Genomic DNA, 24,124 nt, shown 5'->3' with positions numbered 1-24,124 from the left:
GCCCCAGAGGCAGCCTGGTCCTGAGGCTGTGCAGCTCTGGATCCTAGCAACTGCCTCTTGTCCCTTAAAAGGAGACTGGATGTTGCTACCAAGTTTCTCCTCCCCTGCCGGCACCTTGCTAAACAGACCTTTTATTAAATTGTCCCCCCACCCCCGAGTCCCGCGGCTTTCCTGTTGGAACTCAGATCCAAACAAGAAACACTACCCGTGGTGGGGTACTGCACCCTGAACTGGGTGACTCAGCATTTTCTCCTAGGTCTGTCATCATTCAACCCATAGCCGTGTGCGGTCAAGCGTGCTGTGCGTGGTCAAGCATTAGCAGGAGCCCTATACACTGAGCCTCCCAGAAGTGAAAAAGGACCCACCACATCCCACAGCTGGCGAGCGGAATCATATGAAACTGTGGTCTGTGTGACTTAGGAGCCACACTCTCAACCCCTGCGCCTTCTCGTCCCCAGTTTTGGGTTAGGAGGAACCCATAAAGCACCCCAGCTTCCTCATTAAGACTCCAACGGAGGTTAGATTAAAACAACAACCATACTCCATTCAAAAGACCAACAGTCTAAGCTCTGCATTACCGCAACCCTAAGGTTCAGCCTTCTTCTCACGCCACACGAAAGGCATATTGCCAATCTCACTGTAACCACCACGCCACGGTTCAACTGAAATAATATCACCCTAACCACAGCACCAGTCCTCCCAATCTCAACCTGAACATCCACGATAGCTGGAAATCTAGACCCACTATTAAAGAGCAAGGAACTCTAGGGATCCCCCTCTACTCTGCTCCTAGGAGCTGCCTGCCCTGTCCCCATTCATACTTCAAGGACAATGATTAACAGCATCCACTTCCTACCTAACACTATGCTGGAGACTTTCATGCAGGGATCTCAAGGAGGGTCAATAGTAGGGATGCCGGGAATCGTTGCTGTGGTGGTGGTGGTGGTGGCCATGGTGCCGGTGGCAGCGGTAATCTGTGGCCGCCATCACTGACCCGCAGGTTGTGGGCCAATAGGAGACTAGTAGCTGAACTCTCAGCATTTGTAAAGAGCTGGGGCTGGGCCTTGAATCCTTGTAGTAGTGTGCAACTAGACAGTCCCTCTAGAGTCTGTGTGTGAGAGGCTTGATCCCCAGGGAGGTGCTATCTGAAGCTGGTAGGATTTTTAGGGAGATGTAGGTGGGGTGAAGGACTAGTGGGAGGTTCTTCAGCCACTGGTGAGGAGGGACATAGCATCAAGGAGGACTTGGGACCCCAGCATCTTCCTCGTCATCTCTTGCTTCCTAGCCATGAAATGAGCGTCTTGTTTTATCACATACTCTGGCTTGGTCACCAGAAGTTTGAAACAATGGGTCTGCTCAATCTTCGACTAGAACTTACAAAACTGAGTAAAAAAACGAACCATTTCTTCTTATAAGTTAAACACTCGGGTATTTTGTTACGCGGATGGAATGCTAATGCAGTTCTGTTCTAAAACCAAAGCCATGGCAGCAGCCTGACAGTCCTCAGCTCTGAGAGGTTTTTAGAAAGGAGAAATACCCAGATTTCATCAGAGATTTGGGCGGGGGGGTCTCCTTGGACCAGATGTCCTCTTTCAGACTTACAAGTAGGGGAAAGGAAGAGAGGATTTTGGGAAGTATAACTGGACTGTCTATTCCCTAATGGTAGCAGACAGATTCTAAAAGATTCCTGGTCCCTGTTCCCCTGAGCAAGCTGAGGCTTGCCTCAGCAACCTAGATAAGTCTGCTTTGTGCCAAGCATTGAAGGAGGAGATTCCCTGGCCCCGCCACATTTGAGAAGGCCTCCGCCCTCCTCAAAACTGCTCCCTGAACCTCTACCCCTAAGGTCAAAGCTGGATTACATGCCCTGGGCTACATCTGGGCTTCACTGTGTAGTTCTGAATGATCTGGATCTCTTTCTGTAGACCAAGCTGGCCCAGAACTCACAGAGACCCACCTGCGTCTGCCTCCCGAGTGCAGTGATCAATGGTGTGCCCCACCTGACAAGCCCAGTCTTTTTATATTTACACAAGTGTACCCCAAGGCCAGCCCCGTCTTGCCCAGGACCCAAACTCTCTAAGTCTCAGATGTCTCTATTGGTTGGGTAGATGCTAACATTACAAAGGCCCAGAGATCCTTTCACCTTTCAGGGAGCATAGAGAGAAACTCAGTAGTCAAGCCCAGTTGGAGAAGCCTAGCTTGAAGCAGTTTGCTTTGTGAAGGAGGTGGGAAACAGCAGCCCCCCCCCTCCTGGAAGGTTGCACTGGGCCACAGGCTGTACAACTCTCTGGGCGAGAAGAGTGTTTGCAACCACCCAGCCACTCTGGGCTCCTCTGTTGGGCAGCAGTGGGGAGTTAAAGGATGGGGGTAAACCTCCAGGTGGCCTCTCCACACTTGTACAACTGCCTCTGCTAACAACAAGGAAGGGGACATAGGAGGTAAAGGAAGTTCTCAGCTGAGATTTAAGAGTGAGAAAAAGAGGGATGGGGTGGCGGGGAGGGAGGGAAGGAAGGAGGGAGGGAGAGAGAGACCTTCTCCAGAGCAGTAAGTTCTTGTGCCTGGTTTAGAAACTTTCCACTGATTTGTGTTCTCTCATGCAGGTAGTGACAATGATCCTGGTATAATAATCATACCCCCAAGTCAGCTAAAGCTACTCCTAGCGGATCTGTTTGTCATACCTCCCGTGAGCTGAATCTTAACCCTTCCTTTGTTCCAGAACAAGTCTACACAGGCTCTCTCTCTCTCTCTCTCTCTCTCTCTCTCTCTCTCTCTCTCTCTCTCTCTCTCACACACACACACACACACACACACACACACACACACACGTTTTTCTATTCTCAAGTCTTCGTAGCAGAAAGAACCTGCCCACTGATGGCTACCATACGAAAATACTAGAATCAGATACCGTGCAAACCGCCCTACTCAACTGGTGTCATTTCATCCTCCCCACGATCCTATCAGATGGAGACTCTTGGTTCTGAGAGATTAGGGTGTGTGACTAATGTCACACAGATGGTGAGTGCAAACTCTGAACAAGGGCCAAGGCTTATCGGAACCCCAGACCCACGCGCTAACCTGAAATGTGGTCCACAGACCAGCACCATGGCTAACATCCCTGGGACCACATCAGAGACGCTGGCTTACTCCAGACTGTGGCATCAAAAGCTGTGAGTTGTTGACAAGTTCCCAGAAATCAGCTTCGAGGTTAGACCCTGGTCTAAAGCAGTTTCCCAGGGCCGACTTGTCTCCTGGAACCAGCCCCGTCTCCTGCAGCCATTGCTCAGTTGTTTCATAGGTGGGCAGGCCCTCTGCCCAGCCAGGGACAGCAAGATCCCTTGGCCTCCATGGGCATCCTGCCTGCTGCTGTGACTTTCCAGGACCCCCTCTCTCATCTCCCTTTAAATGCACATGGAAACGGTACACGGGCCCTAGTCTCTACCTAGAGCTCTTCTAAAAGGGCTTTGGCCATCACACTTCTTGCAGGGCTCTCCCTCCCGACATCCCACCCTCCTTCCCACTCCTAGAATGTCCTCTGTGTCATGTCTCTCCTTTCTCGGGACAGGCATGGCCTGTCCAAACTGCTCTCAGGACATAGGCCAGCAGCTGCTTGGGAAACCTGACTCAGCTCACAGGAAATGTTTAGCACGACCAGGCATGCGGGCTTTGGCCTCACAAAGCAAAACACAGCTGGGTGGACAGCAGCCGACAGTGGGGCACTTAGACTTGCCCAGATTTCATGCTTGGAGGTCTCAGGGCAGAACGGGATGGGACTGACCTGGAGGCTGCAGTCCCTTAAGGATACCACGGCAGCCTCTGGCCTGAAAGCCTGTGAAAGTCGAGCATAGCCCTACTATGGGCCAAAGACTTCACTCAGATCTCAGGACAATATCCCTAGGATACAAAACACGCACAACCTAGACTTCTCACCTTGCAGTCATTCTTTTACAAATGGATTAAGCGCCTGTACCATGTCAGGCACAGTGTTAGATGTCAGGGACAGTGCGTTCATGGACACACAGGACCAAGTGTCCTTACTCTCCGAGTGGTCCTGGTTCAAGGAACAATGGAGTGTGGAAGTGCTATAGAGGGAAACATGACCTCAAGCTGGCATCTGGTATGTGCCTTAACATAGGCCTATTTGCTTGGGGCTCACTATATATGTGTGTGTGTGTGTATGTATATACATATATATGTGTGTGTGTATAGCATATACTATGTTATATAGTTATAACAATCAGGGCAAGGGCCAGGCACCACCTACCATCTCATAGCTAACCCCAGGTCATCTGTGAGTTCCCTCTGTGTTGAGCACTGAGACCCTTGATTCTGCCCTAATGTTTGCAGGCATTGGCCGTGGATGACTATTGTGTTTTGATCTTGGAGCTCCCTGAGCCTCAACCTGAGCTCACCTATTCTTTCTCCCTGCTTCTGACGGCCCTTGGAAAGCACATGTCTGGGCACTCAGGCTCCCCACGCCTACCTGCACCTTGCTACCTCAGAGTAGCCTGCCCGTGCCTCCTGCTCTCAGAGATACTTCGTGGCTCCCACCTGTCCTTCCTCTTCTTCCTGCCACTCAGCAGATCTCTCTCGACCTGGCTGCTAAGGATCTGACCTCAGCATCCATCCTCCCTCCCCTTGGTTCTCTTGGTTCTAAGATGGCAAATCTATTTTCCCCTTGGTTCAGCAAGACAAGGTCGGTTGCAGCATTTCAGAAAGAACTCCTCCCTAAGTGGATGCAAATGGAAAAAACCAACCTAAAAAGCTCAAAGCAAACAGTATCCTAGAAAGGAGCCGGTTTACAAAGTTCAGATTTCCAGTTCTAAGCTAGAGAAAGGTCTAGCCAGAAGTAGGGGAGAAGGCAAGTAGGGCAGGGATCCTTCTCCTCCAAAGGGAGAAGTTTGGTGGAGTGAGCAGAATGGGGGTCTCCTTATTTTAGGTGAAGGAACATATCACCATAGAGAACACAGTGTTGGGCGGGGAGTAGGAGGAGATGGAGGAGGTGATGGGGTAAGGATAAAGCGGGGAGGGATTTGGAAAGAACACATGCACTCAGTGCTGTCCGAGCACACTAATTCAATCTCACCAACCTATGATTTAATTGTTATCATTGTTGCCTCCTTACCGATGAGCAACTGTCTCACTGGCCCCGACCCCCACCCCCAGCAGAAGACTTACCTGGCTGGTAGTAGTGGTGGTGCCAGCGGCTGTATTCTGGTCACAAGACTTCCTCTGGCCTCACTGCTCCTGTGAGGGCTGGGTGCCCCCTCCACTGAGCGTCTTGGCACCGGCCTGGCATTCTGGGGGTCAAATTCCTCCTCAGGGATGACCTCTTCACAGCGTGCCCCACGGAAGCCAGAGCGGCAGACACAGAGCTGGGGCCTGCTGCAGGAGCCCCGGTTCTGACAGGGAGGCTGGCACACAGCTGAGGAGACAGGAAGAAAATGATGACAGCAGGGCCAGGTACCGTAAGGCCATGGGCGACCCACCAATCTTACATTCTAGGGGCTTCTGCCCCAGGGAAAGGACCTTGCCGGGCCCCAAGCTTCTGGAACCATTTCTAACCCTGCTACCCACAGGTCTCCAAGATGAGTATGGCTTTGAGTTTTGGACAAGAGTTGTGGAGTGGGTTCTCATACCACCGCAAGGATGCCCTGAAGGAAAAAGGACCACCTGCACCCTATTTGCGCTTATATAACCAATCCTATTGGGCTACAGAAACACCAAATACAGACATTTTATTTTTTGTCTTCTGGTAGTCTCAGAACTTAAAAATAAAGATTGTTACTAAGTAGATTATCAATAAATGTGAATGAATGAATGAATGAATGTATGTCTTTCTGGCAAAGGTCAGGCATTAGCCTAAAATCCGGTTGTTTGTTGTTTGCTTGCCCCCTTGCTGTCACTTATGAGCTATGTAGCCTAGACCTCACTGAATCTATTTTCTGGTGAATCACAAGGTGGGCTGAGGAGGCAGATATGTCCTGGGCACATCTCGAGCCTGGCTTTTTTTTAAGGACTGGAGAGATCACATGGACTCACACCTCTCACCCAGCAGAGACCCCAAACCCGGCATACATAAGAGGAGGGTCTTGCAACTCCCACCTCTGAGCAAGTGATACTTGCCTCAAAGGTGGCTTTTTTAAAAAAAAAATTGTTCTGTTTTATTTTATGTGCGTTGGTGTTTTGTCTCTATGTTTGTTTGGGTAAAGACATCAGATCCCTTGGAACTGGAGTTACAGATAGCGGTGAGCTGCCATGTGGATGCTGGGAATTGAGCCTGGATCCTCTGGAAGAGCAGTCAGTGTTCGTAATCGCTGAGCCATCTCTCTAGCCCCCCAAAGGCGGCCTCACATCTCTCCACCCCTCTGAAGTCCCAAGGATGACCCATCCCTGACATTAACAATAACATCTTCCATCCTCTGGAGATCTGAGATGCCCAGCCCCGCAAGCTAAGCCCCTACGCCTCTCTCCACCACTCACTCTGGGTCCGCTTTCTTCGACAAGGCTGTCTGCTGCCAACTTCTGGGAACACCCTTGACTAGTACTGAGGGCCCAGAGATAAGTGAGGGCAGCTACACAAGAGGAACCCCACCTGGTGGGGGTCCTGCCACTTCCCAGAAGGTCTTTTCTCAACCAGGAATCCCATTCTCAGGGAGGACTTCGGTTGGTCCCAGCTCACAGTGAATGAGTGGTCAGGAGAAAAACTGGATCTATCACTTTTCTCTGTCTATTGTATCCTCGTAAATAAAAGTCTTAAGACTTCAGACCAGCCAGCTGTGTTGATAGATAAACACCCTCCTGGGAAAGTGACCTTTCCCAGTTTGCTGAGGCAGCCTTCCATGTTGGGAGGGTCTGAGGTTTGAATCAGCTCTCACTGGCTTCCTAGAGCCCTGGCTTGTACGGTTTCCATTCGTCTCAGCATGAGATACACTGCAGTGTCTGGTTTGTTCTGAGTCAGTCCTATAATGTATTATAGGACTGGATCATGAGCCTCTCTTTTCTTCCCTACAAAGGCACCCCTAAAAGACTCACAATGGTGGCTTCAATTGCCTAAGAAAAGGAAAATTCTGAAAGTTTTTTTCACTTTTTTTCCTTGTGTTAAACGCCCTTTTAAACTTTCTTTTGGCATGTATACATGTGTCACCATGTGGGTGAGTGCACAAGTGTGTACTGGTACTTTGTACATGTGTGCACATGGAGGCCAGAGGTGGGCAATGGGTGTCTTCCTTGACCCTTCTAAAGCCACATGGTCCGTTTCAAATTATAAGGAAAGGTGTGCGCCAGCTCATACTTCTACATTGATGAGCATTCTCAGAGCACTCACAAGGTCTGGAATGTGATAGAAAAAGTTAATGGAGTAAGTCACAAAACAATCCCACACCAATTTGGAATTGTGATGAATAAAAGGGTTATTTATTTAAAGGGAAAAAACTTACAGATCACCATCCTAGACTACAGCCTCCTGCATGACCAGGAAAAGCTTCTGATAGCCAGAAGTGGAATCCAAAGCAAGAGAGAGAGGAGGGCTGCCGCCGCTTTTTTTTTTTTTTTTAAGCGAAAGATAACACACCCCAGTGGGCTGGTAACTCAAAGGCTATTGGCTAAAGGAGCAAAAGTAGCTTCCACAACAAAAAGTCTCTAGTACACTTATCCAGAAAGGTCACAGAGGTCCATGGGGCGAGTGCTATGCTGGCCAGAGCCTTTAGCTCAGCTGATTAGAGTGAAGCTGGATGCTAGGAAGCGTCCGCCTTAGACTGAAGCAGGGTTTCCCACTCAAATCTAGAGTTCACCATTTGGCTTGGCTACCTAGCCAGTTTCTTCCAGATATCCCATGTGCCTGACTCACGGGACTGCATAGAGGCTGTCACGGCCATCCTGCGTCTGTGTGGGTGCTGAGGACTGAACTCTGGTCCTCGTGTTACACATCCAGAATTTTATTGTCCTCGAGTCACTGCTCCAGCCCCTAAAACGGTGTTTTGCAATTGAAGGTGGCTGCATATGGCAGTTGCTTTTAAATTCACTCAGTTCCCTCCACTTGGGAACACAGAAAAGCTGGTCTCTGTACACTGGTTCTCTTGCTTTTATTTATGTTCATGTGTGTGTGTGTGTGTGTGGCACAGAGGGGTGCAGGCATGGAGGTCAAAGGGCAGCTCTGCAGAGTCAGTTTACTCCTCTACCTTTACTTGGGTTCTGGGGTCAATCCGGTCATTAGGCCTGTGCGGCAGGTGCCTTTACTAGCGGAACCATTGCGCAGGTGGTTTGCTTCTTTTGCTTCTTTTGTTTTGTTTGTTTTGTTTTTTGGGGTTTTTTTGTTTTTTTTTTCCTTTCTTGTTTTTTTTTCGTCCTTTTTCTTTTTTTGTTTTGTTTTGTTTTGTTGATATTATATTGTATTGATGCATGAAATCTAGTGACAGTGTGAGAGGGAGCTGTGTTTAATGGAGACCCATAGAAACAAATGAACACAGATCTCAAAATATATCAAAAGCTTTCTCAGAAAATTAGGAAACAACCTTCCTTTAGACCCAGCAATGCCACTCTTGGGTATATATCCAAAGGATGCTCAACCAGGTCACAACGACATGTGCTCAGCTATGTTCATAGCAGCATTGTTTGTCATAGCCAGAACCTGGAAACAACCTAAATGCCCCTCGACCAAAGAATGGATAAGGAAAATGTGGTACATTTACACAATGGAGTAAACAGAAGAAAATAACGACAGCTTGAAATTTGCAGACAAATGGATGGATCTAGAAAACATCATATTGAGTGAGGTAACCCAGACCCAGAAAGACAAATATAATATGCACTCACTCATAAGTGACTTTTAGACATAAAACAAAGAAAAACCAGCCTACAATTCACAATCCCAGAGAACCTAGATAGCAAGGGGATCCTAAGAGAGACATAAATGGATCTAATCTACATGGGAAGTAGAAAAAGACAATTTTCCCTGAGTAAACTGGGAGCATGGGGATCATGAAAGAGGAAAGAAGGGGGGAGGAAGTGAGGGAAACAGAGAAAAATATATAGCTCAAATTTTAAAAATGTATCAAAAGCAAACTGACCATCTCAGAATTGCTCATAGCAGGAACTTTCTAAGGTACCAAAAAAGGCACCCAAGGAAAGGCAGCTCCAACAGGGCTGTGCCATCTGAAGAGACAAACTCCAAGCTTGGTGAACTTTTTCTCCCCCAGACAGGGTTTCTCTGGGTAGGTCTGACTGTCTTGGTCACTCTGTAGACCAGGCTGGCCTCGAACTCACAGAGATCTGCCTGACTCTGCCTTCCAAGTGCTGGGAGTAAAGGCATGTGCCACCACTGTCTAGAGGTGAACTTTTATACCCAGTTCAAACATCCTATTTTTCTTATTGAGGAGAGATTACACTTTGCATTTAAGAAATTAACTCAGTGGGTGTTTTAGGCTCTAACGGATCTTTGGTTGATTATTGCTGGAGAATTATCAGCGTAGCACTGTAGGGCCTTTGTCAGTCCTCAGGGGTTGGTTCACCAGAAGGTGCACAGCTAGCCTCTCCTTATTGGAGGACAGCACCCTTGTGTAGCCAGAGGCTGTGCTGTTCTCTGTCCATTCATAATTTGGATTTTCTGGAACCCTGCCTTCTCCACCCTCCTCTGGCACTTTTCTTCACTGAACATGAGGTATGTGAAGAGTTTAGCTCTACAGAGTCAGCAGGATGTCAAAAGATAGGAAGAAACAAAAACTCCCGAAACTGCTTTGAAAGCAGGAAATGGATGAAAACACTGTTCCCAGACACCCTCACCTTTTTGGGTGCACCCCGACTACCTTCACTCAGCTCCAAAAGTTGAGCAAAGGTATACTCCGACTTTCCACACAAAACGCATACTTTTGGGAGGAGACCAAAGTCAGAATGGGAAGGCCTGGGGGGAGAAGGTTCTAGAAACAGCGCCCACTGTGTAAACGGATTCTACCCTCCCTGTTTCAGATCCATGAAGGTCATCTGCTTGTTAGTAGAACTGTCAGGAGGTAGGGGGCCAGGGCTAGAAGGATATGATCTGAGCCAGCTCAGCCACCCCGCTGTGTGACTGTGACACTGTCTGCCTTTCTGAGATGCTTAGCTCCACGTCTAGGCTTGTTCCAGAAGCAGGCTGCTGATCCGCACTCTACAGATCCTGGCAGAGGACACCAGCCACGCTTTCTAGAACTGCCCGTCCAACACGGCAGCCGCAAGTTGTTTGTGGTTATTTAAGTGTAAATGGGTTCGATTGAGATGTCATAAAATTTAAAACTCTATTCCTCGTTTCTCATTCGCCACATTCAAGTGTTTACTAGTCACATGTGGCTTGTGGTGACCATATTGGACAGCAAAATATAGAACAGTTCCATCACGCCCAACATTCTAGTAGTCGACCCACAAAGCTAAAAAACAGCAATGAGTGGGGGCCGGATGGCTTTTGAATTTCTTAGCCAAGCCCCGTTCCCTTTAGCCAGGCCTAGGCAAGTGTGCAGGAGGAAGTACCGCAGTACAAACAGACGGCCCCTTCTTTAAGTTTTTGCCACCATTTCTTTCTTCTGGGTCCCAAAGACACCGTCCTTTTCTCTCTACACTCTGTGAGGTGAGACGTTGGTTTTAAGATACCCCACCCCTACCAAGCTCCTTGATGTCTTATATTCTGCCTCTAGGGACCTAACAACCTGTCCCCCACTCTATGACTCTTTCTCAGCCAAACCCTTTACAAATCTGACCATTTCCAACCATCCACAACACTTGTCCCAGGCCCTCCATGGGCACCTCACCTTTAGGATATATTTATAAGGGCTATGTTTTGGCCCTAAAGGCAGAGACATACCCTCAGAACCCTCTGTGTACTCATTCTTTCCACCGAAGCCCCGTGAGGAGGGCATTACCTGTCAGAACCTTAGACCTGGGCCTCCAGGCTATGGAGGAGTCAGGGCCCTAGGCCCCATGACCTTGCCCCACTCCCACCACAGCTGTGCGGGGCCACTGCTCTCCGGACTGCTGCAAACAGCACTGGGGCTCATACCCGCCAAGCGCCCGGCTCCAAAATAGCAGTTGTATTCACATAAAAGCCTCTAATGAGAGAAAGATGCCATTTTTGGCCCTTTGCACACTCTCTGCAGACGTTGTCTGGCAGGCCAAGTGGGCCTCTACTGTTTGGCGGTCTGAGGGGAGGAAGGGAAGGTGTGAGTCAGACTTTGGCCCCAGCCTCTAGGCCTGGACCGCCCTGTTAATTGCTTTAGCAAACACTGCGGTGCTAGGCCACTTGGAGGCTGAGGGCCAGGCACTGGGGCAGAAGGCAGCCCCAATTCCCACCAGCCACGGCAGGCACAAGGAAGGAGACTTCATGGCATACCCACCCTGCAACCTTGACTTGGTTGTGAGAAACCAGGGTTTGGGTGGTTCTAGTTCCAGGAGGGGCACCCAGCAACGAGGAGCAGGACAGGCACTATCAGGGGCAAGCCTGCGATGAGCCTCTTCCTGGAAAGCAACATCAAGGGCATAGAAGACAATGCTATGGCTGACATGTAGCCATCCACCCTTCGTACCCCCAGTCCAGGCCAGAGTATACAGGAAAGTGTCACCTTGCCATCATGGACTGTCTGAATCCTAACCACATGAAGGCAGGAGCCACTCCCGCTGGCAGACTGTGTCCTTATCTAGAGTGTGGCCCTGCATCTGTGCATCCAATATTTATGACTGCACAGAGTGGGGAAGAAGGTAAACTCTGTCCGCTCACTCATGGAACTTTCACATTTATCAGAAGGGTATCAGAGAATACATAACAAAGGGACAGCAGACCAGAAACCAGAATGTGAAGCATCTGCTCTGGAGGAGAGGAGGCACATTCCCAGCAGCCAGGCTAGATGATGTGAGCGAGACAGGGTAAGGGCTAAGAGCCAGGCTGGAAGGGACTCTGGCTTAGGGACCCCTACAGCAGCAGGCCAGCTGATGCATTCAGGGGTAACGGAAAGAGCAGCCAGTGAACTTCTGCAGACATCCAGAGAGGATCGCTGCAGACACCCAAGACCTGGGAGGCATTGTAGTGAGGCATGCACAGTCCACATAGGACTTGAGAAGTGAAAACAAGCAGGGTGTGGCAAGGAATAATGACAGAACATGCGCAAGAAGGTGGCCCATGTGCCCCTCGCTGTCTGGAGATGCCATTCCAAACGGGAGCAAAAACTGACTTGGGGTAGAGAGAATATGGACTCCTTTGCACAAAGTGGGGTTGGGATGTCAGGGAGGCAATCACGACAGCAGCCCGGGATCAAGAGAGAGGTCTGGCCAGGAGTGTCTATACACATGGGTTAGTGTCCCCAAGACTGTGTCTACATCTATGAGAAAGCAGACCGCTCCAGGGGCAGTGCAGCCAGAAAGAAAAGAGGAGGGCTGGAAAAGGTTTCCTGGGAAACCTGTCGTTTAGTAGCAGGGACAGAAGCTGCAGTCAGCGGCGTCCGTGCATGCAGAGGACAATAGCGGGTGCAGAGGGAGCCAGTGCCTGGCTTCAGGAAGCTCCTGGCTGAGGACATCTCATAACGCAAAAAGCCTCATGGGAAATACATACTCGCCACGAAGAGTACAGTCCCCTACATGACATCATCGGGGCCTGTGTATTTCTTCCTACTTGGGTCTCTATTGAGCTCCCATGATATCTTTTGTCTCCTCCTATCTTCCTCTCCATCATTCCCTAACAACTTCCGTGTAGCTGTCCTCACGGGTGAGTCTTCTACAGGTGTGAGATGGGTGGAATCAGACGAGCACCCTGAGGGAAGCCAAGTGGAAGCCAGAAAAAGAGAAAGAGGGTCCTTGTAGGACTGAGATAAGAACCAGAAGGAATACTGACCCACTGCCTACTACACAATGCAGAGGCTCCAGACGAAGAAATCGGGAGCAAATGCACACCAGGCCTCCAGCACCAGGTCCCCTGAGCAGCAGGGAGGGTGTCTGGGAGAGCAGACAGAAGTTTGACAACAGAAAGGGATGTCTCAGCTTAGTCCAGGAGAGGCACTGTGCCACCCAGAGGTACACCATGCTGGGGACAGCTAGATAACCCCTGTCCTTAGAAATCAAAGTCAAAATGACAGCTCTGTGTAAAGAACCTAGAGAACACAACAGACCATGAATGACATGTTTGACCTAAGTTACTTCGTTTGTTCCTTACAACTCTGGAAGGAAGAAGCTATTGTTAGTTGCAGAGCACAGAAGAGGACACTGAGACACAGTCTGAGCAGCTTGTCCAGAGCCACACACCCACCAAGTGGGTCTCTAGCACAGGCTCTGCTGACTGTGTTCCAAACACCATATGTCTAGCCATGAGCCAGGCTGTCTGCACAGCTGCTCATTTAGCAGAAAGAATGGGGGTAAGAGCTGGAGACTGGATTCATATACAGACTGCTGGACCCCCACTCCCTGGCTTGGACAGCTATCCAGGTTCATCTACATACGTGGGGTGGGGATCAAACCCAGCCTCATGAGTCATTGTATTAAAGTCTCTGTGAGTTTGAAACCAGCCTGGTCTATAGAGAGAGTTCCAAGACAACCAAGGACAGCTAAGGCTACACAGAAACTCTGTCTCAACAAACAAACAAAAAATCAGAAATATAGGGGGCTGGAGAGATGGCTCAGTGGTTAAGAGCTCTGCTTGCTCTTCCAAAGGTCCTGAGTTCAGTTCCCAGCAACCACATGGCTCACAACCATCTGCAATGAGATTTGGTGCCCTCTTCTGGCTGCAGGGATACATGCAGGCAGAGCACTGTGTACATAATAAATAAATAAAATTTAAAAAAAAAAGACCCAGGACTATAAAGAACTTAAAAATATAAAGGACTTATGGTAACCTGGTGCACTGTGAGAATTATAGACTGTATTGCTGTTAATACCAAAGACAATCCTGCGTAAGTTGTCGTACACTGTATGACTAAGACTCTACTAAAAAGGGACCTGGTGACTTGCCCAAGGATCTAACACTAGGGTTTGAACATCCATCTCCTTAGACCTGATACCAGAATCTAAAGCATAGACTCTTAACCGTGAATCTTATTACAAGAGTTGGGGTCTAGAGATGGGGTCTAGGGATGGGCAGGCCTCTCCTCAGTCACTGTAGGGTCCTCCCCAGAGCAGCCCCATTCCCTGTGTATTCACATCAAGATAGGAAGGCTGGGGGAGGTTCTGGGCCCCTTCCCCAGCTGTGTGGAGACAGGGATGAGCTAGTGTGAGAAAACCGAAGACTCTCCTCAAACCAGCAGCTGTAAACAGGACAGTCACCTCACATCCTGCTGCCCTTGCCCTCAGTCAGCTGCTCCCAGAGATACGTAAACACATGAATCATGCAGAAGAACTGGCAAGGCCACATAAAAAAGGCAGATACCAAAACCAAGGGAGAAAACAATGACCAGAGACACAGCAGCCCCCCAGCTTCCAATGACTCTGGAAGAAGGGAGCAGACTAGCCAGGGTGGTGGCATAATGTGTTAGGACTTAGGATTGCTTCTGCAAGTGACAAGAGGGGCCAGGAAGAGGTGGCAGCTGAGCCAGGACCAGCACTTCTAAACACAGAGAATAAATTGAGTTCTCGATACATTATATCCAGGAGCCAGATATATCTGGGGAGTCAGAAGAGAATCCAAGTTCTCCACATGGTTTGGGGTCCAGCACTGAAATGGGGTTATGTCAGACACTCCTCCTAATCTTTTCTCATCTCCCACCTGCCTGGAAGGCACCCCATGTGGACGAAATTGCTAGTATAGAATCCTGAACATTCTCTGGCATGGCATCTCCCCATCCCTAAGGGCAGCTGCATAGAGGGGAGGGGGCAATAAGAAGCCACTGGGGAAGTACAGAGCCAGCTGCCAGAGTTTGGAACCAAGAGCGTCACATTCTACACAGCCCTGGGCCCGGTTATCCAGGGCCAACACCCCCGTCGCTCACGTGGCTCACGTGGTTTTTATTAGGCTCATTAGCAGCAAAATAGCAACAAGCAAACAGCATAGGGACCAACTAATTACCACACAGCTCTTCAGTGGGAAGCCCTCTTCAAATAGGGAAGAGCTGCCAGCCTATAGCCTGGTCTAAGGGTTAGGGGACAGGTTGGGGAGGGGTGTAGCCTAACCAAGCTGGACAGAGAAATAATGGGGGTATAGGTACCTACACATCCTCCAGCAGCACCCTCTGAGACATGAGGGTGCATACACGCTTGGTCCGAGACACTCTGCATTCACCCAACCTCAAGTTTCCAATGTTGAAGCTACAGTTTGGCAAAGAAAAATACTGGAAAATCACAAGTGAGTTAGGAAACAGCCTGTAGGCCTGCAGGGTTGAGTGTGACCAGGCCCAGACCCCTCAGGCATCTGGGCAGAAGCCCACTCCCTGTGAGGCTGCCTGTTGAGTCAACCCAAGCCTCACTCTACCAGCCAAAGGCTGCCTGCAAAGACTGAGCTGTCTGGAACGTACCAATCTTCTTCTCCAACCTTGAGCTTCAGACCTCGCCAGAGTCCCCAGGAACTACACTATTCTACCCAGCGCGGATGCAGAGGGAGGCCCAGGGCAGGTACCTGGCAGCAGCGGGGCGTATGGTGCTCCCTGGCGTCAGGAGTTATCTGAGCTCAGTTCTACTTCTGCCATTGCCTGCTTGTTTCCTCATCCACCAAGGGGAAGGTTCAGCACAGTTTATATAAAATGGCTACTGTACTAAAGTATTGGCTCTTGTCACTGCCTCTGACATGAATGGAGGCAGGGGCCATGGCTCTCCCACCCTTGAGTGAAGGGTCGGCCTACAAGTCCTGACTCTTCCTGCCTCCATCCTTGGTCTCCACATCGCTAAGAGGATTTCTTTCTTTCTCGACATTTAAGACAGCTTGGCAGGTTTTAGAGTAATCTGAGAGAAGGCTGTTCCAAAAACCAACTCAGAACCTTATTTGATCATTCTAGGACCAGGTCTGCCTGATAGGCCAGGATTGTGGGCCAGGGGTCAGGGCAGAGGTGGCTTCCCACAGCCCATAGTGAGAATGGTGCCCCCCCCCCAGAGGTTTATTCTGCAGACCACAAACACGGGTAGCCAGAAGAAGGAGATGTAAGAAGTTTAAAACGTGAGCGGGAATCTGCTTTGAGGAAGTTTCCCTTCTACTACACACCGCCTCCACTCTGAAGACCGGCTGCATCCTCAGAAGGAAGCCAAGGAAGACCCGTCTGCTCCAGGTCCTGGAGTTCTCATCCAGGTCCACCTCAAGAGCAAAACGGGTGGATGGGACAGGAGATACTCACGTTTGATACAGTGGTTGGTGCTGTTGGATGTCGTCCATCCTGGGCAGCACTGTCCCCCGCAGACATTTCTCCTGTGGAGTCGCCAGAGCAAAGTTAACACAAGGATGCTCAGAGCTGGGACTCTTCACACAGCCCTCTTTAGGCAGGGCTTGGGGGAGTAGTTAGAGGCTGGGAAGACTGTCCCCATTCCACGGGGAGGCCACCTGGTCCAGGGACGACCACTATGGCGTGACAAAGACCAAAGTCGCGTCTTGCCCCTGCCATTCCCTGTAGACCTCTGGGAGGCCTCAGTCTCTCCATCTGCGCAATGGAGACAATACCTGCCTTGCTGAGTGACTGGGAAGAGTGAGAAGAGGTGTCTAGCACACAGTACCCAGAAGTCAATACAGAGCAGAGCATGGTGGTACCCTGACAGGAGTTCTAGGCCAGCCTGGAACTGGGCAAGACCTCATCTCAAACAATCAACACACACACACACACACACACACACACACACACACACAGAGTAACAAGAACAAGATGGTAAACAAGTCCAGAGAGATTAAGCCATGTGATTGTTGAGTACCAGAGCCCAGTTCAAATCTAGCCTGGCAGACTAGTGGGCAGCTCGGTGAGAGAGAGCCTGCCTAGCCGGGTTGGAGGCCCTGGGTTCTATCCAGAACACCAAAACCCAAACCTCTGAGTTGGTCAAACTCTAAACCAGGCTCCAAGTCTGCAATGCCTCTCACCAAAAGCCACACACTGTGCTCTGGGCCTGCCAGTGCTGACAAGGAAGTCATGCATCAACAGTCTTAAGGATATGGATGCGTGCTACTGTCCCACGAATCCAAACCAGGAGGAGTAGAGACCTGGGCAGCCACATATACGATCAGACTGAAGGCTAAGAGGGAGACTAAAGAAACAAGGGCTCTTGGGTCACTGTTTAAGACTTCCAGCGTGATAGCTGGTAGGAGATGGGACATAACGAAGCCACCTCTGTCCAACCAGCACACTTTTCACTTGGGAACGACAATGGAACATAGTGTATGGGGGAATGCACCTGGCCCTGACACCTTCGTGAGACCTTAACTTTGGGTCCTGGTGAAACACTCACTCCACTTGTGCAAACGTTGGCCTCAGGAGTCTGGTGAGAGCCACCAGTACCAAAAGGTTCTCCAGTCCAAGCCCTCCATCTCCAGAACCGCCTAACCAGACAAGGGAAACGCCCCCAAGAGGGAGTGCCCCAGAGAAGACTTCTTTGGACAGGACCAGGAGGAGCTGACTCTGACTCCCTGGGCCCAGTCATAAGGAGCAGAAATGAACCAGGGTTGAGTGGGAGGGAGAGGCTGGGGGGCCAAAGGCTGGAGTGGGTGGTCATTCCTGGGATCCTTGGGGCCAAGATGACGAGCATCTGGTGCCGCTTAGGAAATTGTTTGACATTTGAGTGGACCCCAAAGCTTGTGCGGTTGTGAGAGTAATACAAAGAATTCAAAATAAATTCCTAAGGACTGCAAAGGCTGAGGCCCATTCCCGGCCCTTGGGCCCAATGTTGTGGGGCACGGCCTCCCAGGGAGCTTTCAGAATGTCCTGCTGGCCAAGAGCTTTGTCCTGCTGGCTACCTCCCCCAGAACCGTCCTGGTTCCACAAGGCTCTCCTCCCAATCAAGGCCCAAGCCTCTGGGCCCCAAGGAGACAGCTGCCCAGCCCCCAGCCCCGCCCCCAGACCTAGGGCTTTCCGGTATATACCCAGGTAGAAGAGGAAAAAATAGTCCACTCATTTGGAAGTTGCTACCCCACTGTGGTAGTGACAAGCATCTTTGCGGCCTGGGAGGTCTTTGAGAGAAAACAGGCTGTGTGCCCTGTGAGTTTTCTAAAAACCAGCGCCTGTGGGAGCACAGCACAAACCAAGGAGTCTACTTGGCTGGGAACAAATCCTGCCAAGAGGCCCCCTGAGCCACGCATCACCCCAGATGCTCTCAGGATGGCTTTACAGCTAAGAGCAGGAGGTCAGCAGTCAGGTCTGCTTTGCCAGCCTACAAATGAGTCCTAAGGCATGTCAGAAGCAGAGCAGAGACTGGCCGGAATCAAAGGCCGTCAGCAGCAGGGACAGGATGGCCCTGGGAGGGTACCTAAAGGAGATTCAGATACTCAACGGACTTCTTCGAGGATCTCCCAGATCCAACCAGGTGATAATCACCTCCATCCAGCTTGGAGGTGATTATCCCCGTCGTTTAAGGCTCCTCTGACGAGTGTCTGGCTTCCCCTGCTCTCACTGCCATCATTTAGTAGCGGTGGCTCATGCCACTAGGGTCCACCTCTGTCCTCAAAGGTTCTTTCCTTTTTCTCTTTGCCTCTGCAGGCTGACAGAGTGCCTAACACGTGGTATATATTAAATACTTCTTTTAGTCACCCGGTCCAGGGCTTCCTCGGAAGCGGACTGAGCAATGCAGAGGGTAGGAAAGGGGATGTTAGGTTTCTATGACCAGCCAACTTAACAGTACCGACTTCCACAGCAAGGAAGTGATTTCCTGCTCCATGATTTTTCTAACCTACTTAGGCAGGTAGCAGGTCTCCATCCTAGGTCCTCAAGCTGGATCCTGTCCCTGGACACAGCAGCCCGTCCACTTCTCCATAGAGAGCAGAATCCTCGGGATTCAACTTCCAGAACAACGGCTGGTGCCTGACCAAAACTGGAAAGCTTCTTTTTTTGTTTCAAATTTTCCTACATTTATTTTCTCTTTTTGCAAATAGTACTGCTTTTAACTTGCAATAATGATACAAAGTTTTCTTTTAATTATGGATTTATTTATGCTGAAAAATGAGTCAGGCTCTGTTTGTAATGGCAAAAAATGTAATTCATCTAAACATCCAGAAACAGGAGGATGAATAAATAAACTGTGGTATATTTAGACAAAGGAACAATATACAACAGTTAAAATGAATAAACTTGAGCTGTATATTATCATAGTTAAGTCTCAAAAGGCTAATGAGGAAGGAAAAACATTGTAGGAGAATACAATATGCTATCATTTATCTAAGTTTAAAATATGCAATACTGTGTATTTTATGGATAGTTACATCTGCTGTAATAGTATAAAGCACACACTGGAAATATTTAAATCCAAATTTAACTGCAGAAAGAGGGAGGCAAATTTATAGAGGAAATTTAAGTCAAAAAACTAACAATAACTTGTGAGTTCTGTTATTTTCAGTGTCTTTTAGTATTTGTTTAAAACTTCATATTTACTTCAAAATATATAACATGGAATTCTGTTACTTTAATAATATATTGAGGAATAAAAACCTTGCAAGACGGCTCATTGGGTCAAAGCACTTGCTGTCAAGTCTGACAGCCTGAGTTCAAGCCCTGGAACCCACTTGGTGGACAGAGATAAAGTAAGAGAATATGAAGGAAACACATAGATGATCTACTATGAGGCTGGTCCAAAAAACACCGAGCACCGGGAAACAATGGCTTAATGAGTCTCCTGTAGACTGTATGACATAGCTACACTGCTCACCACTGTACCTCAGACACTTAGCCCAGTGTCTAGCACATATTTTTATTGATATTTATTGACTTCCCTCCCTGCCTCTCCTCTCCCCCCTTCAACCCTCCACCAAGGTCCCCATGCTCCCAATTTACTCAGGAGATCTTGTCTTTTTCTACTTTCTACTTCCCATGTAGATTAGATCTATGTAAGTCTCTCTTAGTGTCCTCATTGTTGTCTAAGTTCTCTGGGATTGTGGTTTGTAGACTGGCTTTCTTTGCTTGATATTTAAAAACCACCTATGAGTGAGTACATGTGATAATTGTCTTTCTATGTCTGGGTTACCTCACTCAAAATGATGTTTTCTAGCTCCATCCATTTTCCTGCATTATTCAAGCTGTTGTTATTTTTTTCTGCTGTGTAGTACTCCATGTGTAAATGTGCCACATTTTCCTTATCCATTCTCCGGTCAGGGGACATTTAGGTTGTTTCCAGGTTCTGGCTATGACAAACAAAGCTGCTATGAACATAGTTGAGCACATGTCCTTGTGGCACGATTGAGCATCTTTTGGATATATACCCAAAAGTGATATTACTGGGTCTTGAAGAAGGTTGTCTCCTAATTTTCTGATAAATTGCTACACTGACATCCAAAGGGGTTGTACCAGTTTGCATTCCCACCAGCAATGCAGAAGTGTTCCCTTTTCCTCACAACGTCTCCAGCATAAGTTGTCATCAGTGTTTTTGATTTTGGCCATTCTCACAGGTGTAAGATGGAATCTCAGAGTCGTTTTGATTTGCATTTCTCTGATAACTAAGGATGTTGGGCATTTCCTTAAGTGTCTTTCAGCCATTTTAGATTCCTCTGTTGAGAGTTCTCTGTTTAGGTCTGTACTCCATTTTTTATTGGATTATAGCACATACTTTTAAAAAAATACCCACTACATCAAAAATTACATAAGGACAGGGTTTATCTGTCTTGTCCGCTGTTACACCCACAGGGTCCAGCATAGAGCATATTGCAGGAGGAAAAAAAAAAAAGTCTTAAGTAGCAATGGTATGCAGTTCTACATTCCACCAGCAGATGGCACTTGGTCCCTAGCTCTGACTTTTACACAATGGCCAGAATGGACATGGATTGAGGAAGTTAAGGAATAATTTTGTCGTTCAGCCCCTCCCCAGGGGTTGAATGGTATCCCAAAAGAAGTCATTATCTTCCAAATGTGCAGGAGACAAAACTGAGGAGCCTACTCCAGCACAGGTGTGTGCCTGTGAATACAGCAGGTGCCTGTAGGTGGCACCCAGCCGTTTACATACCTGATCCCATCTGCCAGCTGTGTCTTGGTGACAGTCTGCTTTGCTTAACTTTATGACTTCTAACAGCAACTTTCCAACACACACACACACACACACACACACACACACACACACACAGCTTGCAGTATAAATTCCCCTATGACAGCCCAAACTCCATCCCTTGCCTAAGCCCCTGACTCTCCTATACCCCTGGGCAAATGCCAACGGTGAAAAGTCTTGTCCTGAGGCAGCGTTAAGCCAGTCTGACATGCCATCTACAGGTGTCACTCTGGCCATCTCCTTCCTCGTGTTTTCTACTGACCCCCAGGGGTCCCAGGTCACAGTGTCTCTTCCCTGAGCCTCTCCACTACATTGTACTGCTCCACTGCACTTAGCAAACCCTTCCAGTACTTTTAGAAATACATTCACCGGCACATACTGTTCATGATAAGTAACTGAGGAACAGCGTTGGATTCTGTGGGTCCCTGCCTCCTTTCCCAGGCTCAGCAATATGTAATCAGGCAGTTGCCCGCACAAGTCAGGAAAGAGGAGAAAGCAGAAACAGGGCAGATGTCCCATTAACTCTCCTTGAAGGGTCCTATGCGGGAGCCACTTGGCAGCACGCAAATCTGCGCCCTGCAGACTTTGGGCTAGACCTGCAAAGGCAGCAAGGGAGTCCGTCCGTTTACACTCAGGGAAAGCCAGCTATGTGCAGGCGCTGATCTGCTGGGAACACACCCCTGCTTTCATAGAACCCTTAGAAGTGAGCACATACGCAGAAATTGAAATGTATAAATGAGGGCTCTAAGGAAGCATACGTTGAGGCCAGAGAAGGGATGAGACCCAGTGTATTCTGAAGTATAGAGAAAGCGCTGCATCCAAGGACCAGGAAGCAGAAACTCCCCGGACTAGAACTAGGGGCCCAAGCATCCGGACTGCTACCTGGGACTAAAACCAACAGGTAAACCAGGCTCAAGCCAATGGCTGCCAAAGCCCCTCCTAGCCTTACCAATGGCACCCTGCCCTGTCCGGCACTGCCAGGCTAGGGTACCCTCATTCCAGAGGCACCTGGATCCTCAGGTAAAATCCCTGACCATTGTAATTCTGGGCAGGGTGTTGTTGGGGCGGAGGAGGGGGGAGCCTCCTTCTGTGGTAATAGAGTACAAGGTCCGCGGAGAGTGGGTGGTGCAAAATAATTATTTGAAGAGTTGGAGAGAGACTTGTACATTAAAAAGTGTACAAATAGTGCTGGCACAGAGACTCACTGGCACACACAGACCCAGTCCCTCACACGGCGTCGGGGCAGCCTTTCCCTCCAAAGAACTCCTAAGCCCATGCCTAAGCCCTCTGCGAGTCCCAGCAGCCCCTGAGCCCGGACCATACACTTGTCTTGGCGCGCCGGCTCTCTGTCAGCCTCTTCCTGGAGAAGCATCTGTCTTCGCGCCCTGGTGTCCCCATTTCCCCGCCCAGATCCTCCACCTACTGGCTCCCTGAGCCAGTTTAACCTTCTCTGGGCCTCCAGAACCCAGAGCGCCCACCCAGCTGCCTGCTCCCCAACGGCCGATCTTGGCAATGTTGCCTGTCACGGAGCTAATTAGCCCAGCACAGATTGAGCTAGAAACGCACAAGAATTTAACGTCGGGGATCCGGACGAGCTGGTGTCCAAGGGAAAGGATAGTAGATTTATTTTTTTTCCCCCAAAACCTTTTTGAAAGCTAGTTCTGAGCCCCGGCTTTGGAACCTCGGAGCGGTTTCTCTACAGTACTGAGGACAAAGCGGGCACAGTCTCCTCTGGTCCCTAACGCCAGTGAAGGAAGGCATGACCGTCCGACCACCTCCCCCGCTCCCCCCGTGCGTGCATCCCTTATCCACCCCACCATTCCCTCTCCAGTGCTCACCCGGTGAGCCGCCCTTGCCGTACAGCCGCAGGTCGCTGCGGGGTCACCGGGCGCGCGACGGAAGGCACAGCCCGGGCTGCTGGATGCGGCTGGCCCCGGGGACTGTTTCTTCGGGTCTGGACAGGTGGTTGGACTCGACGCAGCTGTTGGGCACGGGATGGCCTCCTGGCCTCCGCCTCCGCCTCAGCGGGCCTCCTGGGGCTCCGCTGGCCCGGCTGGTTCCACTCCGAGGGCGACAAGCCAGACACCGGAGCATCAGGCTCCCGAAATAGACTGTACACCTTGGCTGCAGCCGCTACGGGGTGGCTGCCCACGGGGCGCCACGACCGATTCGTATCCCTGCTAGCTGGTTCGTATCTCCCCATGGAGTCCCTTTGGGCATGACCTGTCCCCATCAAGAGAGCCAGAGCAAATGGCAGAAAGCCCCTCCAACGCATCCGTAGGATGCGTCCGTAGCAGCGGGCGGTGATCGGAGCCCTCATGGCGCCAGAAAGGCTGCGGAGCTGCGGGCACCGGAGACCTCGCGGGAGATGCTCTCTATCGTTCGCTCCGTGGACTTGCCTGGCTGCTTGCCCCACCCGTCTAGGGGGGCTCTGAAGGAGCCGACTGGGGGCCAGAGAGTTCCCCGGCAAGCACTGTATGGCGTGAGCTGCCTGTACTGTGCACCGAACCCGAGTCCACTGCACCTCTACGTCTGCTCCCCGCACTGCAGCCGTCTGAAGGGGAACCGGAGGGTTTTATTTTTGGAAACCGCCCCCTGCCTTTTCGTCTCTTTTATCCACGCCATGCCCCCTTCTTGGAGGGACAGCTCGGCCCCCTTATTACGGGAGACAGGAATTCCAGCAACACCCACTTTGGCACCGAGAAGCGAGCGGGCGGCGAGGGGATTAACCCGTGAGGAGCTGCGGGTGACGCAGGGCAGACCCGGGCACTGGAAGGACCATGACGTCTGCGTAGACAAGTGCACCTGAACCGCTGATCTCCTGTCTTGAGCAAGCTCAAATTGTCCACCTGTCCTGAATGTATTTCCTGCTCCTGACCTCAAGGACTCAGATTTGGAACAAGGCTGCTTCTCAGGCCTGATGGAGTCTGGGAGGGTACCCAGACCGGAGTAAAGGGGACAGAGTCTGAGGCATGCGCGCCTGGTCCCGTCGCTTCCGCCCTTGGCCGCTGGGGGCGCTAGGTGAGAATGCAGGTGTCCCTGGGGC

The 24,124-nt window shown here is 50.0% G+C and overlaps 1 protein-coding gene and 1 long non-coding RNA gene across 5 annotated transcripts in view; one reads left to right on the top strand and one right to left on the bottom strand.

Annotated features, from left to right (window-relative positions):
* Positions 1-23,398, bottom strand: part of Ltbp2 (latent transforming growth factor beta binding protein 2) — an 82,884-nt gene extending 59,486 nt beyond the window's left edge. For all 4 annotated transcript variants that reach the window (XR_015739215.1, XM_087911640.1, XM_087911643.1 and 1 more), the window contains exons 1-3: positions 22,917-23,398; positions 16,254-16,324; positions 5,173-5,419 (exon numbers count right to left, since the gene is read on the bottom strand). Coding sequence is in view for 3 of the 4 variants with exons in the window: in XM_087911640.1 (XP_087767766.1) it covers positions 5,173-5,419; positions 16,254-16,324; positions 22,917-23,398 (800 nt within the window). In the remaining variant the exon portion in view is untranslated. The remainder of the gene's footprint in view (positions 1-5,172; positions 5,420-16,253; positions 16,325-22,916) is intronic.
* On the top strand, positions 5,328-5,819 carry LOC148120479 (uncharacterized). Its single transcript, XR_015739216.1, has 2 exons — positions 5,328-5,457; positions 5,574-5,819. It is a non-coding gene; the product is annotated as an uncharacterized LOC148120479 (long non-coding RNA).
* Positions 23,399-24,124: the final 726 nt, after the last annotated feature.

Source organism: Myodes glareolus, chromosome 11 (genome assembly GCF_982192425.1).
Source record: "Myodes glareolus chromosome 11, mMyoGla1.1, whole genome shotgun sequence".
Classification (NCBI taxonomy): Eukaryota; Metazoa; Chordata; class Mammalia; order Rodentia; family Cricetidae; genus Myodes; species Myodes glareolus.
This window is presented reverse-complemented; position numbering and strand designations above follow the sequence as displayed.